A 16190-nucleotide genomic window follows, 5' to 3' on the forward strand; every position below is an offset into this window, starting at 1 on the left:
TGAAACCACCAAATAACAGGAAAACATTGTCAAATGCCTTTTTATTCTTCAATGGCTTAGGAATTAATTCCTGTCGTTCCATAAACTTAAACAAAAATTACCTGAGAGTTGAGGTGCTTTGCAAGTATTGATTTTCTATTCTTAACTTCACACCCATTGTCACTGGAGGCCCCTTCCACGCTCCGACGCAGCAGGATCATCTGTGTCTGTGCTTCCACATCTTCCTCACTGGACAGATCATCTGAAACGCCATTACCCAAACGCCGGAAAGCCTCCTGCAGGGAAAACACCAGACAGCCCAAAATGCTCAGTGAACTGCTAGCTAAAAACAAAAACCGTGTCAAAGCTACCAAGCAGGAAAAGAAATCAAAACTAGACAAGCCTAAAGAGTACTTGACCTCAGTAAGAAAAAATATTAACAGCATAAATGACGAAGCAGTGAGACACAGTAGTTAAAAAAGTTTAGGCATAAGTCAGACTCTAAGCACGGATCACAGCTTGTCTACTTACTAGCTCTGTGACCTTGGGAAGCTTACTAAATTTCCCTGGGGCTCAGTTTCCTTATCTGAATAGAAACTAAGAGTAAAAGCACCTATCTCAGAAGGTTGTTAAAGACAAAGAAATCAGCAATACACAGACACCAGGTTACAGCAATGGCTCAACAGGTACTGAGCTACTGCTGGTCTGGCAAATAAGATTTCAAAACTATATGGTGAAAGTACACTGTCAGCTTGAATCATAGAGCAGACCGTCTCCGCCTAAAGCTAAGAAATGGCCCCGCAAGTCCTGACTCCACTGTCACTGCTTCCTGTGAACCCCCACAGCAGCCCACACTGACTGCCAGCCCCCTGCTAAGGCAGAATCAATAACCAAGAAATTTCAATATGCTCCAGTGTTCATGTGGCATTTGCTTTCTCGTATCCTGAGTTTTGCTCAGTCGTCAAGATCTGTTTACAAATCTGCCAGTATTCATTCATATTTCTAAGCAGAGTCTAAGTAAAAACAGGATTATCTTACTTGGGAAAGATGGCCCTTCTGATGCTCACCTTACGGCACTTTTCTCCATCTGAAGACTTTGCTTTCTCTCTGGTTTGCCACATTCTAAGCTCTGTTCGACACTGTCTCTTCTTAATCATGGGACAGAGACAACTCGAGTCATTGTCAGTTTCAGTTCCTTTATTAGATATTAATCTTACTCTTCTAATCCTAGTTTTAGAAAAGGGGAAAAAATTAATAACTGGATTTTTTTAAAAAAAAATTTGTTTCATGAAATCACTTTCTCCTGCTGAGGACAAAATAGTATTCTGAAATTAAGAAAATCCAGTAATCACATTTTTCAGGCGTTTGGCTTGCTAAAGGTGTAGACAGAAACAGTATCTGTTCGTAGAGACACACACAGAGAACATGTATCCGTTCTCCAAACACTCTGGTCAGCTCATGAAGCAGAAATGTGTGCCTCTCAGTGCTGCAACATATGCTGTATGCAGGGCACCATGCGCTCCACTTCTCCTTCCACACACTGCCAGCTGCTGACACCATTTAGACTATCTTCCCCTCTCCTGTCCAACTCCATAACTATTCCCCCTTCCTTCAAAGCCCAGCAACCTCCTTCTGACTTGCTGATTGTTCCAGAAAAGTCACTTCAAGTGCTGAGCTGCAGGACCTGCAGGCAGCACACAGTCGATGGTTCTCCCATTGCTGTGACTGCACCATCCCTGCTATCTCATCTTCCCAAATGGAAAAATCACTGAGAACAGGGGTGCGCCATGCCCAGGACAAAGAGCTCAAACATGTCAACTAAGGGGGCTGAGGTTAACTTCAGAAAAGCATGCACATTCTTCATCTTCAAACAATCTAAGACAGAATTATCAATACAGGACAAAATAACTTCATGGAGTCATAATAGTGCTGTCAGGACCTGCAAAACTCCAAATAAGGGGAGATTTGCCTATGAGCCATCTCCTAGCTCCCCCAAAGCCAACCAACCCCAAGTTCCCATGTCACACCCCAATTCTCAAGGAGTTATCAGTCTCACACTGAAGGACACAAATTCTTTAGACAGCCTCTTTCTCCCTGTTATCTGATGTGATGTAAACATTCACCCTTTCAGAACAGGTATGTATGTCTAATACATGGTCTAAAAAAAAAGTAAAAATCAAACAGAACGGGAGTCCAGATAAGTCTGAGTGGCAGCGTGGGTATCTGGATCCCCTAGCCACGCGGTAGCTGCTGGGAGTACCTGTGCCAGCCGAGACTTCATGTTGGGGATCCTAGCTCCCCATCCTCTGCTGCAAGGTTGGAAGGAGAGTCCTGTGCTTGCAGGCAGCCAGAGTGCCAACTGGCACCAGCCTTTGCCCACTGGCCACTCAGCAACAAGCTCTGGAGTCTTGGGACTATGGAATTACTGCCTAGGGACATCCATGGATAAGGCCACTGTACACATAGCTGAAGAATGAATCCTGGGGGACACCCAATAACAGGGCCACTTGTACTAGCAGGTAAGCAACAGGACTGAGATCTGGTGGTTTGGAAGGGAGAGAACTGAAGGTATTATGCATCAGACTGATGCACCAGCCCACATAGGAGCCCTGGGTTGGGTTTGTCAGCATAGAACATGGCTAACCACCACACACCAGCATACACCCAAGCTATGCCTGGGGCCCTGTCTGGCAGGGCTAGATCCCAGTAACTGACAATGAGTATCAGATCAGGGGATGGATCACATTAGACTGGGCCATGACACAATCAGCAGGCAAAAGAACCAGGTGCAGGACTGGATTCTGTAGGGGGATGTATGGGCCCAACCCTATGGAACTACAAGTTCCATTGATTAGCTTGAGAGTTGGGATGGTGATGGGCTGGGTGTGACCATGAAACTCACTGATACTGGAACACACCAGTACTGGGGCTGGGAACAAGTGGAGCAGATCCAGGCTGCAGCACCCACTTGAGCATCCTAAAACAAGGTGTGGGGCAGACCGGGCAGTGCCAGATCATAAGAACGGGATGGATAGGGCAGGACATGTTGGGTAAGGGTCAAGCACCTGTTGGCATGTGTGATATCTGGGTATGGGAATAACCCAAGCAGGGGAACTGGGAAACTCTCCTAGTGGGTCATAGTTCCCACTGATGAGCACATGGTCCAGGCCTGGGTATTGGGCAGGCTGGACAGGGTAATCAGCAAGTGTGCAAGTTGGTTTTGGAAAGGGACAGATCAGACAGGGCCAAGCAAACCACAGCCCATTGGCAAGTGCAGAAACCAGGAGGGAGTACAAGTCAAGCTAGGCTGTTATACCTTCTGGTTTGCATGAGCCAGGGATGAGAGCAAACTGAGCAGGGCCAGATTGCAGCACCTGCCAACAAGAGTTGGGACTGAGGGCTGGTTGGACCACGCCAGACTGCAGCATCCAAAAAGCAAAGATTAAGACAGGGGAGGCACTGTGTCAAGCTGGGTCAGAGCAACCACTGGCACGTGCAAGGATCTGTGGCTGGGATCAGGCATGATTGGGGAGCTAAGGAGACGCCCTGGCTGGGTTGTGGGTCCCAGTGATGAGTGCGTGGACTGGAGTAGAGGCTGCAGTCTGGTCTGGACATGGATGCAATCTCCCTCAGCACAAATGTTTTCTGGGTCTGTGGTGTGCAAGACTGGGTTAGACTCCAGCACCCACTGGTGCTCATGAGAACCAGGGTATGTGTAGGATGGTGCTCCTGCTGAGACTTATGTGAGTTGTGTCTGGGTGTGGACCAGGCTTGGCTGGGCTGAAACACCCAACAAGAACTGGAATGAGTGAGGGTCAGTCAGGAAAGGCCACTGTTCCTGCTATGACAAGAGGTGGACTAAGTAAGGCTGGCACAGGGACTCATCGGTGTATGTGAGATCTGGTATTGGGAGAGGTCCTGATGGAGGAGCTTGGCAACTCCTCTGTCAGGACAGAGTCCCTGCAGATGAGCACAAGAAGCAAGAAAGGGAGCAGCTCAGTTCAGACCAGGTTATGGTACCCAAGGACTTACCCTTGGCTCAGGTCTGGGGTAAGTCAGGTTGGGCCAGTTCATATTACCTGCTGGCAAATCAGAGAGCCAGAATGGTGTGTGGGTCATGCCAGGTAAGGCCGCAATAGCAGCCAGATCAGATTAGGGCTGGGACCGGGGACCAGCTTTGCTGGTTAGGCTGTAGTCCCCACCAGCATGAGTTGGAATTGGGGGTGGGCCTGGCTGGGCCAGGCTACAGCACCAACTGGTAAATGCCGAGATGAGGCAGGCCATACCAGACTTGACTGTAGTGCCCAATCAGCACATGTGAGACCCAGGGGAGAGTGGGCAAACCCAGAAGGGGGGCTGCATGGAGTTCCCCTGCTGAGCCACTATTCCCACTGGTGAGTGTAAGGGCTGGGACTGGGGCAGACCAGGCTGGGTAGGGCTACAACACCTGTTGGCCTGCACGTAAGCTGGATCAGGGACTTGGGAAGACTGTACTTATTGGTATATGCATCAGCCAGAGGGGGTGAGGGTTGGTTGGGCTTTGCCACAGCATCAGCTGGAAGATGCTGGCATGGGGGAGGGAAACTCTGTCTAGTCAAACTGCAGTACTACCTGGAGGGTGCAGTATCCAGGAGTGGGAGTGGGCCCAGTAGTGAAATAGTAGGCACCTCTCTCTTGGGCTGTCACTCCAACTAGTGAGCATGAGAACTAGGACTGGGACAGGCATGGCTGTACAGGGAGTGGTACCTGCTGGCATGTGTTTGGGCTGGATAGTGGGACTGATTGGGTTGAACTAGGCTTCAATGCCCATTGACATGTATGAGAGCTGAATGAATGTGGGACAGACTGGATCAGTCTGCTGTATATACTGGCAGGCACAGGAACCAGGGCAAGGGGTTGGGGGGTACCTGGAGGCTATAGTTCCCACTGGTTTGCATGAAGACAGAATTGTGGTGGGCAGTATTGGGCTGGACTGCAACACCTATTGGTTTATGTAGAAGACAAGGCTGGAGACAACTGACCCAGCAATTGCAACTACCAGTGTGTGCATAGGTTAATTTGGGCAACAGACTGTGCTGGACCCTGTACTAGCATTCACACACAAGAACCAGGTCTGGGATAACCTCAGATGAAATTTCTTTGGGAACCACCCCAACTGAACCATTGGACTCAGAACTCCAACCATGAAGAAAATTGCAGGTTTCATGGTCTGACTGGGCAATGCATGTGTCAAAGCTGAGTCTCCTCAGTGGCTTAGTGGAGCAATGGACAGCATATCCGGATGCACATGGAGAATATGGCAACATTGGAGCTTGAAGAGGACTCCTGGTACCATAACAGAGGACAGAACAACCCCAGCAAAGAGTTGGCAGTGAATACGTGGGCAAACGGAGACTCTAAGGTGGACTACGTTGACCAGTGGATTCTAGAGAGAATTTTTGCCATTGTGCTTGGAATGGCAATATCAGCAGCAATACAGAACTGCTGAACTATCAAAACCACTTGAGCAGGACCCTCAGAGCATGCCCCGCATCGAGGACCCTAGGATGGTTGGGAGGCTTCTCCCCTTTTCTCTCCCCAGTTACAGGAAGAAAAAAAAGAGAATGTGAAAACACTGGTCTCATCCACTTTCCTCTAGCCCTTGACCATTTGCATCCTAATCAAACATGTAAAAATAATCAAAAATAACATTTATACAATTTAAAAAACACCAACATCAAAAAAAATCAAACAAAATGAAACTTTTATGGTAGATTATTGGATTTGTAGGTAATGTGACAAGAAAGAAAAGTTTGCAACAATAAATCCTTTCCAGCCCTTAGAGATAACGTTCCTGATCCACTTACTCTTGCAGACACATGGCATTATAAACACAGGAACATAAAACAAAGTTGAAGTTCCAATGTAAGAAAGACTCTCACCTACTGCCAAAGAGAGACCGCCAAAACCCACCAATAACAGGTGCACATTCCACAGTTTCTAGTCCTCTGATTTTTTCAGAGGAGTTATTGTTTCCATTTTCTCGGTTTCCATCACCGTTTATAGTTTTTCGTAATTTTCTGCAAAAAAAATTCAATAATTTCACACTACTGTTTAACTGTTTCTGCCAAAATGTCCCTCCAGCAAAGAATATTGACAATAATGGTTAACTTCATATACTGAGAATAAATCATGTAAAAATACTTTTGACCTAAGGAACAAGACAGATTCCAAACCACAGAACTCTGCTATCATTTTATTTGCTCTAATTGCTGTCTACAAGCATTACTTGAAGGAAAATTGTCCTTATATAACCAAGTCTTTTTAAGCACACTCAATAACACTAGCAGAAGCAGCAATTTATTTAAATATGGTGTCTAGGGCTCAGAGCCATAGATCAACCGGTTAACCCTCTATCTGCCAGTGCCAGCATCCCATAAGGGCATTGGATCTAGTCACAGCTGGCTATTTGCAGCTACCTGCTATGTCCTGCAAAAACAGCAGATGACGGTTCAAATCCTGAGACCCATGCATCCATGTAGGAGACCCAGAACAAAAAATCTTAGCTCCTGGTCCTGGTTTCAGATTTGCTTAGTTCTGGACACTGCAGTCATTTGGGAAGTAAACCAGTGTATGCAAGATCTCTGTTCTTCTTCCTCTCCATAAACCTGCTTTCCTGATAGAAATAAGTAAATAAATCTTCAAATACAGATGACTACTTCTTTGCCTTTCTTAATCAGAGTAACATAAATGAGAAGCAACTGATGATTGTTTTCAATCCTACATTGTTAAAAAGTCATATCCTGCAAATATCAAAAAGAGACATGGTGTGGTATATAAGAATTCCCTAGAAAACATTACATTCTTCTTGGAGAAAAAAATGTTGTGAAGAAAACATAAAAAAAGCATGTTATCATTTTTTGCATCAAACAAAATCAGTAATTACTTAGTAGAACAAAATCCTAAAAAAGATAATACATTTGAATATAAATACAATAATCATAAACTCAATGTGTAAAAAAGACAAATTTTAGATCACTAAGAAATAAGTTCTCTTTTTAAAGATTTATTTGTTTTTATTGGAAATGCAGATTTACAGAGAGAAGAAGAGATAGAAAGATCTTCCACTCACTGGTTCATTCCCCAAATGGCCACAATAGTCAGAGCTGGGCTGATCCAAAGCCAAGAGCTTGTTCCAGGTCTCACACATGGGTGCAGGGGCCAAGGACCTGAGCCATCCTCTGCTGCTTTCCCAGGCCATTAGCAGAAAGCTGGATGGGAAGTGGCCAGCTGGGAATAGAACCACCATCCATATGAAATTCCAGCACTTGCAGGTAGAGAATTAGCCAACTGAGCCATCAAACAAGCCTCAGAAATCAATTCTTAAACATTTTTTAAAATTGTGAAAACTGGGGCCCGGCGCAGTGGCGCAAGTGGTTAAAGGTCCTCGCCTTGCACGCCCAGGATCCCATATGGGCGCCGGTTCTAATCCCGGCAGCCCCGCTTCCCTTCCAGCTCCCTGCCTGTGGCCTGGGAAAGCAGTCGAGGACGGCCCAAAGCTTTGGGAACCTGCACCCGCGTGGGAGACCCGGAAGAGGCTCCTGGCTTCGGATCGGCATAGTATCGGCCCGTTGCGCTCACTTGGGGAGTGAATCATCAGACGGAAGATCTTCCTCTCTGTTTCTCCTCTCTGTATATCCGCCTTTCCAATGAAAAAATAATAAAAATAAATCTTTAAAAAAAAAATTGTGAAAACTGGTAAAATCTTTGACAGCATTAAATTAAATCTACCTCAAAGATTCTTGTTTATATTTTTTAACCAAATTTTCATTAATACCGAACTTCAAACAGAATGCCTAAGACTAGAATTGGCGCCCATATGAGATGCCGACACTTATAGGCAGAGGAGCCAGCTGCACAAGTTTGTCTTATAAACAACTATACCCAATGACAAAATCCCACCAGGGACTGGTAATTCATAAGGCCTCTGAGCATCTGGAAAAAAAGTGAAAAATAAAGCTTTCAGTTTTAAAACAGAAAATAGTGATAAAATAGCAGAAAGTGAATCTTGTAACTGTTAGTAAAGGACTTGATTATTGTGATAATTCAGGGAATAAGAATAGGAGTGGGGAATGGGGAAGGAGAGGGCAGAACCCCTATACCAACAAAACTGCATCATGGTAAATAATAAGCATATTTAAATAGTTTTAAGATAAATTTGAATACATTTTAAAGCTCTATTTTTGAAAGGCCAAATTATATAAATGGAGGGAAAGGAAGAGGGAGAGAGAAAAAATCTTTCAGTTCACTCCCCAGATAGCCATAACAGAGTTGGGCCAAATCAAAGCACAGAGACAGAAGTTACACCCAGGTAGCCCACATAGGTGGCAGGGGACAAAGCAACTGGGCCATCTTCAGCAGCTTTCCCACATGCAATAACAGAGAACCGGATGAGAAGTAGAGCAGCCATGACTCAAACCATAGCCTAAATGGAATGGATGACAGCAACTGCAGGTTCCAAATTTAAAAACATTTAATCGAATATTTTATAGAGCTCTATATTACTTCTTTCAGAAAACACACACCTAACATGTGATTGTTCATCCTACCTTCTTCTCCGATTTCCGTTGTTTGATGATGGCCTTGCTATCTGAGTAGACACAATTTGACAGTGGACAGTTCCCATGAGTAACATAAGGCACAAGGGTCCAAGCACTTCACTTACATTCACAATAGGCATCATTAAATACAACACAATCGCGATAACTGAAAAGGACCACATGAGAGTTCATCTTTAAAATTAATTCTAGTAACTCTACAAATTGCTTCTATAAAAATCTGTCATTTAGGGGGAAAAATACATGAGGCAGACATCTGGACCTGCAGCTCAGATAGGAGCTAACTTGCCCCCATACTATCTTAGACAGCTAGACCTGAGTTCAACCAAGTGCAAGATCCTGACTCCAGCTTCTTACCCATGCAGACCCTGGCAGGCAGCAGGTAATGGTCCAAGAACTCGGATTCCTGCTACTCAGGAGACGGAGACTGGGTTCTGATCTTCTGACTTCAGCTTAATCCAGCTCTGACCACTGCAGGCATTTTGGGAGTGAATCAGTGAGATTTCTTTCTCTCTCTTCCTCTCCTCCTCTGTCTTCTCTCTCATTCATTCATTCTCTCTCTCTCTCTGCCTTTCAAGTAAAAGTGAAACTAATTTATTTAAAGAACAACAGAGAAGAATCAGCCTGATAACACGACAATTTGGGTTTTCTATAAGGATTCCACCACAAAAACACTGGATGCTGTTTAAGATAAACACTTTCCAGTGTTGTTCTACTCAGAGCAGTTTTTTTCCCAGGCCCAACTAGCAACTGGCAAAGCTGAAATCTGAACCCAGGAATCAGGCTCCAGATCCTCCCACTTAGCTACTGTGCTAAACTGCCTATTTGTATATGTATATGAAGTGTTCAAAATAATAAATGATGAAAGAAATGCACAAATGTTCAAAATTATCCCAAAAAGTTTAAACAACAAGTTTACAGACCATGCTGACTTGTGCACATGGATACACATATGCCACTAGGAAGCAAACATCCTAACGCTCAGGGTTTTTGTGTTTCACTCGCCCCGACAGCCAGATCGGTACCTGGCACACAGTGGGCACTGAGTAATTGTTGAATAAGTGACTGAAATGCTACCAAAGTGAACTCCACAACAAAGCAAAAGAACACTGCCCCACAGTCACACAGGGTTTATGCTAGAAACTGAAAGATACCTTAAAAGCAGATCTATCTCCGCATCGAGAAGAATATTTGGCACAGACACAGGAGGCTGAAGTAGTTAAAATCTAAGAGAAGCACTGAAAAACTACTAGAATTTATGAGAATTAAGCACTAAAAAAAACTATTACTAATTAATAAAGTTGCATTAGTTCACTTTCTACTACTACAACAAAATACCTAAGGATGCATAAATTATAAAGAAAAAGTTTGGAGGCCTGCATTGCAGCTACCAGCATCCATCTCATATGGGTACTAGTTCACATTCCAGCTATTCCACTTCCTATCCTATCCCTGATGGGGATAGGATAAAACAGAAGCAAATGGCTTAAATATCTGTACTCACATGGGAGATGCAGATGAAGCCCCCGGCTCCTAGTTCCAGCCTGGCCAAGGGTTAACCTAACTGTAGGCCCCAGTCTCCCAAGGATTAACTCCACAGCACAGCTTGTTTCTCAAGGGTGTAACAGGAAGGGCAATCATGGCCTGATACATTTAGCCTGTGGCTCGACTGCAATTTCCCTCCTTCCTGCTTCCCATTGTTGCATGTCCTTAGGGGAGCTTAGGTGTGGCTTAACCATTGGGAGGATCCTGGGAGGGGCCAAGCAGACGATAAAAGATGCAGCTTGACTTCAAATAAACGGCATTCTCCTCACAAGAATGACCCACTGTGTCTGTGTGTTGTCTGTCTTGTCTGTCTCATAACCCTAGTCCCTCTGCTCGACTCAGGGCTCGGGGTACGTGGTGATGCGGGCGTTGCCAACACCTCCATCCACTGGCTCACTCCGCAAATGGCTGTAATGACTGCACTGATTCGAAGCCAGAAGCCAGGAGCTAAGCGCCTCTTTCAGAGCACCCACCCAGGTACAAGATCCCTAGGACATGGGCTACCCTCCACTGCTTTCCTAGGACATAAACAAGGAGCTAGATAGGACATGAACCACTGCGCATACGGGAGGCCGACACTTGAAGGCTGAGCATTAGCCAGTTGAACTATGGCACTGGTCCCAATAAACCTCTTTCAATTCTATTTTTCCATAAAGATGTTATTAAAATATTTATAATATACTATTTATTTGAAAGGTAGAGTTTTTTATATATAGAGGGAGAGGCAAAGAGAGAGAAATCTATCTGTTCGCCCACTCCCTCCAATGGTATAATGTCCGGGACCAGGCCAAAGCCAGGAGTCTACAGCCTGGAGAGTCATCAGGTCTCCCACCAGGATGGCAGAGGCCCAAGCATCTGAGTCATCTGCTGCTGCTTTCCCAGACACGTCAGCAGGGAGCTGGAGTAGAAGTGGAGCAGCCAGGACTCGCAAAATGCCAGTACTGCAGGTGGCTGTTTTACCTACAGCGCCAGATCCCATAATTTTAAACAAATAATAATAACAACAATAATTGGCCTAGAGTTTAAAAAAAATCACTGAGAATTTGTTTATCTTAATCCAACCTTCTTATTTTTCTCATTTCATGTCTCCTTTCACATGTGTTGCCACAGTATGCACTAACCACATTATGAAAGAGCAGTAAAGAGAATATTCTGGGTCCCTACACATAGTGAGAAGAAAAAAACAAAACAAAACAATATCAAGTAGTAATGTACAAGGCAGATTTTTCAAACCAACTCCTGTTAGACAGTCTCTCCGTGCAGTACTATTTAGAGTGTTTAGCTGCTTCAGGAAAGCTACAGTTGAGCTGAGGTCCTCAAGATGAGAACAAGCCAATCAGTTTAACCTTTAACAACGATCAGAGGAAAAGCAAAGCTCTGTGTGCAGACCGGAGATGACGTCTGAGAGGGCAGGGAACAGACTTTGAAGGGATTATAAATCAGTTTATAGCAGGAAAACGACATGGTATGGCTTTTGTTTTCAAAAGGCTTCTTAATTGCTGTGAAAAGACCATTTAGTGGAAAAAAGGCTCAGAGAAGACATTTTGTAGTGGTCCAGCAGAGGGATATTAGTGCCACAGACTGCAACGGGGGCAGCAGAAACCAAGACTGACAGATCTTAGAGTCAGAACTTATAGACTCACTGACAGATCAAATGTGAGAACTGGTGGTAGGATAGGTTAGGAATACAAAACTTTTCACTTGAAAACTGGGTGATTAAAGGTATCATTTGAAAATGTAAAGAACAAATTGATTAACACCCATTCCACAACCCGACACCCGAAAGAAAACACAAGAGTTCCACTTTTAAAACATGATTAAGTCCAAACAATCAATTAACCCTCTATATAAAAATGTCAAGAAGGCAGCTGGACTTAAGTCTGAGATGAGCGGAGATTTGGCCTAGAGGTATAAACTACGCAATCACCAGTGCATCAATTATATTTAAGCAATGGACCTTGATGAGAATACCCAAAGGACAGACAAGAACACGGGATCCAACTTGGAAGTAATCTAAAATTGAGAGGTGATGCAGAAGAGAAGACAGCCAGAGGCAAGTGCAAAGAAATTCAAGTGAGGAGAGAAGTTACATAGCACATTTGTTCTCTTTAAGCAAACATTTTTAACATGATTCCCAAATGATATGTCCTCAATCTTTGTATTTTAAACCATGATTGAATAAGTCAATTTAAGAACAGTAGGTCTCCATCATCTAACTCCCAAAACAGAAACAGACAAAAACCCACAGTCTTAGCTTATTCCAGCTCTTCCAGTTACCTTGCATGAGGTAAAGCAGTAGCAGCCAAACAAAAATTCTTACAGAGGTAACCTGAATCCACCAGTTGCTGAACAATGGGAAAAATACAACTCGAACAAGCCCCTTCCGAGTCAAAGAGGTCCATGGAATCTCAGGTTTGGCTTTGGCAAAAGTGGAGCCTTTAAAAATACAGTAAGACAAAATATTAACCATTTATAACACTTTACTCATATCCAACTGCCTTATCACATTAAAGACAAACGACAACAAAAACCGACACATATAACCTGTTTGGTTACAAAGAAAGCTTAGCTGTTAGGTAAATTTAAGGACTCCTTGCCCCAGTCCTAAGACAGTGAGCTAATCCAAGGCCCACTTGAATGTTGAACAATATATCTCTCCTAATTACCCAACGGCAAGCTTCCTAGTTGCTCCCTCTTTCACTTTCATGAAAGTCATGTCACCCTCAGAGTCACCACACAAGCGGAGGTGAAAAACACTAGCTCCCAAGCAATGAAGGAAAAATGCTGTTACGCTGGGAAATTAAAGTGCACCAAAAATACAGGCATATTACTTAAAAATGATCTTTAGTAGGCACAATGAAATAATATGATAGTTTGCCTAAAAAAACAAATCAGTTTTAGAACTTACCTCTGATTAAATCAACATCGATCAAGTCTGGTTTTATGTGACCCATCTTTTTTGGTTTGTTTTTGAAACCCTAGAACAAAGTCGAACAAAAACAAAACCAGAAGTAAGTGAGGGAAAAAATCTTTTAACATATAAAAGATAAACTTATATTTCTTTTATTCACATTTGACATCCTTTTACTAGGAATTTAAAATAATCCTAAGGCTCCTTACCTGGTAACCATGGCAGAGGACGGAGGACAGAACAAATTGATCAGCTACCCCAGCCAAGTGCTGGCAGTGAAGATCTGGGCAGACAGAGACACTAAGGTGGACTATAACAGCCAGTGGATTTGGGAGATTTCATTGTGATTGGAGTGGTGGGTTCGCCAGCAATTCAGGACTGCTGAACTATCAAAACCTCTTGAGAAATTCATGGTATTGTAAATTTTTCTTCCTGTTGTTGATTTTGTATTGTGGCTTTTCATTTAAGAGGGATGTGAGGTGACTGTGTAATAGAGACCATCATGTCCAGATGTGAGGATGCAATTCAGTGTGCATCTCTACTTCCAGATCAAAGATGGACTACTAATGAAACTATTAGCTATATCTTGACAATGGGAGGCTGGACTCTTTGCCATTGTCCATGCCCGCAATGATGGACATGTGACTGTTTATGAAGAGCTATGCCTTAGGAATATAGCGGAATTGGTGGGGGCGGAGGAGATTTGGGGAGGGAGCAGGAGAAATAATAAATAAATAAATAGAAATAAAATAAAATAATATAATCCTAAGGCTCCTTAAGGGAACTGGTCATTAACATTTATTTTATTTTCACTTTTAGGCTCACTAATTAATGCATGCATATACTTTATCACTTTCCTTAAGTTTTTTTTTAATAATAACAGTTACTATTATTATTATTGGAAAGGCAGAGTTACAAGAAAGAACAAGAGATCTTCCATCCACTGGTTCATTCTTCAAATGGCCACAACATCTGGTTCTGAGTGAGAAACTTCATCCAGATCTCCTATATAGATGCAGGGGCTCAAGTACCTGGGCCATACTCCTCTGCTTTCTCAGGCACATTAGCATGGGGCAGCTGAGACTGGAACAAGAACCCATGCGGGCTGACAGCATTGCAGGCAGTGGCTTTACCCACTCTGAAACAATGTCAGACCTGTCCAGACATCTAAATTACACATCAAAAATACTTATCTTCACAAAAGTTACACTGATTTTGTATACTAAGTATCAGTATTTATACTATGAACATTATGAAATACTGCTCCTTGTAAGCTACATTTTATATTCTACCTATCCGGAGATTAATCACAATATTTATAATTATCTAAACTTAAGTAAATAACATATAATTATTCAAATTTGAGTAAATGCCAGAATTTGCTTTAAAGATATTCCCGGAAGAAATACCACTTGGTGAGCCTGAAGTGATGGCTCAGTGGCTAAATCCTCACTTTGTAAGCACCAGGATCCCAGATGAGCACTAGTTCAGTCCTGATTGCTCCACTTCCTATCCAGCTCCCTGGCCTAAAGTAGAGGATGGCCCAAGGCCTTGACACCAAGCTCCTGCGTGGGAGACCTGGAAGAAGCTTCTGGCTTCTGGCTTCAGATTGGCCCAGCTGTGGCTGTTGCAGCCACTTGAGGAGTGAACCAGCAGATGGAAGATCTTTCTGTCTCTCATTCTCTCTGTAAATCTGCCTTTCCAATAAAAATTTAAAAAGAAATATCACATGGTACCCTATAAATCAATGTTTACAATGGATTTTTTAAATTACCAACAAGTCCCCCTCTCAGAATTCTCTTTGCTATTCCAACTGAACCAGTGGCTCCCTGGGTCTTGTGCACATTTGAAATACAACTGTCCCAACTAAATAAGCTTCAAGAGGAGTAAGCTTGCCTGTAGTTAGGAACTCCCCCCCACCCCCGCCACTTTCTTTTTTAAAGATTTACCTATTTGTATTTGAAACACAGATTTACAGAGGACAGACAGCAGGAAAGCATTTCCATCTTCGGGTGCACTCAAATGGCCACAATGATCAGAGCTAAGCTAGTCCAAAGCCAGGAACGAGGAGTTCTCCTAGGTGTCCCATGTGGGAGCAGGGTCCCAAAGATTTGGGTCATGCTCTCCCAAGCTGTAAGCAGGGAGCTGGATCGGAAGTGGAGCAGCTGAGGCATGAACCAGTGCCCACACAAGATGCTGGTGCTACAGGTGGAGGATGAGCCTACAGTTTAGACCCCTTTGAAAACACCTGTACCATGTATCTAAGTGCTTGGATTTGAGTCCAAGCTATACGCACAATGCCAGTTTCCTGCTGATGACTCTGGGAAGCATCAATCTGATCCTCTGCCATCTATATGTGAGACCTGGAATGAGTTCCCAGTTCTTGGGCACGGCGGCGTAGCCTAGAGGCTAAAGTCCTCACCTTGAACGAGCCAGGATCCCAAATGGGCGACAGTTCTAATCCCGGCTCCTCCACTTCCCATCCAGCTCCCTGCTTGTGGCCTGGGAAAGCAGTCGAGGACAGCCCAAAGCCTTGGGACCTTGCATCTGTGTGGGACACCCGGAAGAAGTTACTGGTTCCTGGCTTTGGATTGGCATAGCATCGGCCATTGCACTCACTTGGGGAATGAATCATTGGACGGAAGATCTTCCTCTCTGTCTCTCCTCCTCTCTGTATATCTGACTTTCCAATAAATAAATAAATCTTTAAAAAAAAAAAAAAAAGAGTTCCCAGTTCTTGGATTGAGCCTGGCCCAGCCTTTGCTGTGAACCAGCAAACAATCAACCAATCTTAACCTCTCTCACTAATAAACAGGACAGAGGGTCAGTTGGAATCTCAGCTGCTCCACTTCCAATTCAGCTTCTTGCTCATGTGCCTGAGAAAGCAGAATGTGGTCTAAGCACTTGGGCCTCTTCCAGCCATGTGGGAGACCAGGACTTAGTACCTGGCTCCTGGGTTTGACCAGGCCCAGATTTGGCTGTTATTGCCATCTGGAGTTAAAAATAAAGACCTCGATCTCTCTCACTGTGTCTTTCAAATAATTTAAATCTATTCTAATTTAAAAAATGGTTAATAACATCTTAAGATTTTTCAAAGTTGGGCATGAAATATACAAAGATTTTAAGAAAAACTCTTGTGAGCCAGAATTGTGGCACCA

The 16190-nt window shown here is 43.8% G+C and overlaps 1 protein-coding gene across 2 annotated transcripts in view; it reads right to left on the reverse strand.

The window, feature by feature from the left end:
- The window catches only part of PHTF1 (putative homeodomain transcription factor 1), a 45846-nt gene that overhangs the window by 20796 nt on the left and 8860 nt on the right, over positions 1-16190 (reverse strand). For both annotated transcript variants that reach the window (XM_040998960.1, XM_040998959.1), the window contains exons 3-8: positions 13030-13099; positions 12399-12557; positions 8568-8724; positions 5901-6038; positions 1047-1206; positions 102-275 (exon numbers count right to left, since the gene is read on the reverse strand). In XM_040998960.1, coding sequence (XP_040854894.1) covers positions 102-275; positions 1047-1206; positions 5901-6038; positions 8568-8724; positions 12399-12557; positions 13030-13099 — 858 coding nt within the window. The remainder of the gene's footprint in view (positions 1-101; positions 276-1046; positions 1207-5900; positions 6039-8567; positions 8725-12398; positions 12558-13029; positions 13100-16190) is intronic.

Source organism: Ochotona curzoniae, unplaced genomic scaffold (genome assembly GCF_017591425.1).
Source record: "Ochotona curzoniae isolate NIBS_2020 unplaced genomic scaffold, NIBS_Ocur_1.0 scaffold_1037, whole genome shotgun sequence".
Taxonomy (NCBI): Eukaryota; Metazoa; Chordata; class Mammalia; order Lagomorpha; family Ochotonidae; genus Ochotona; species Ochotona curzoniae.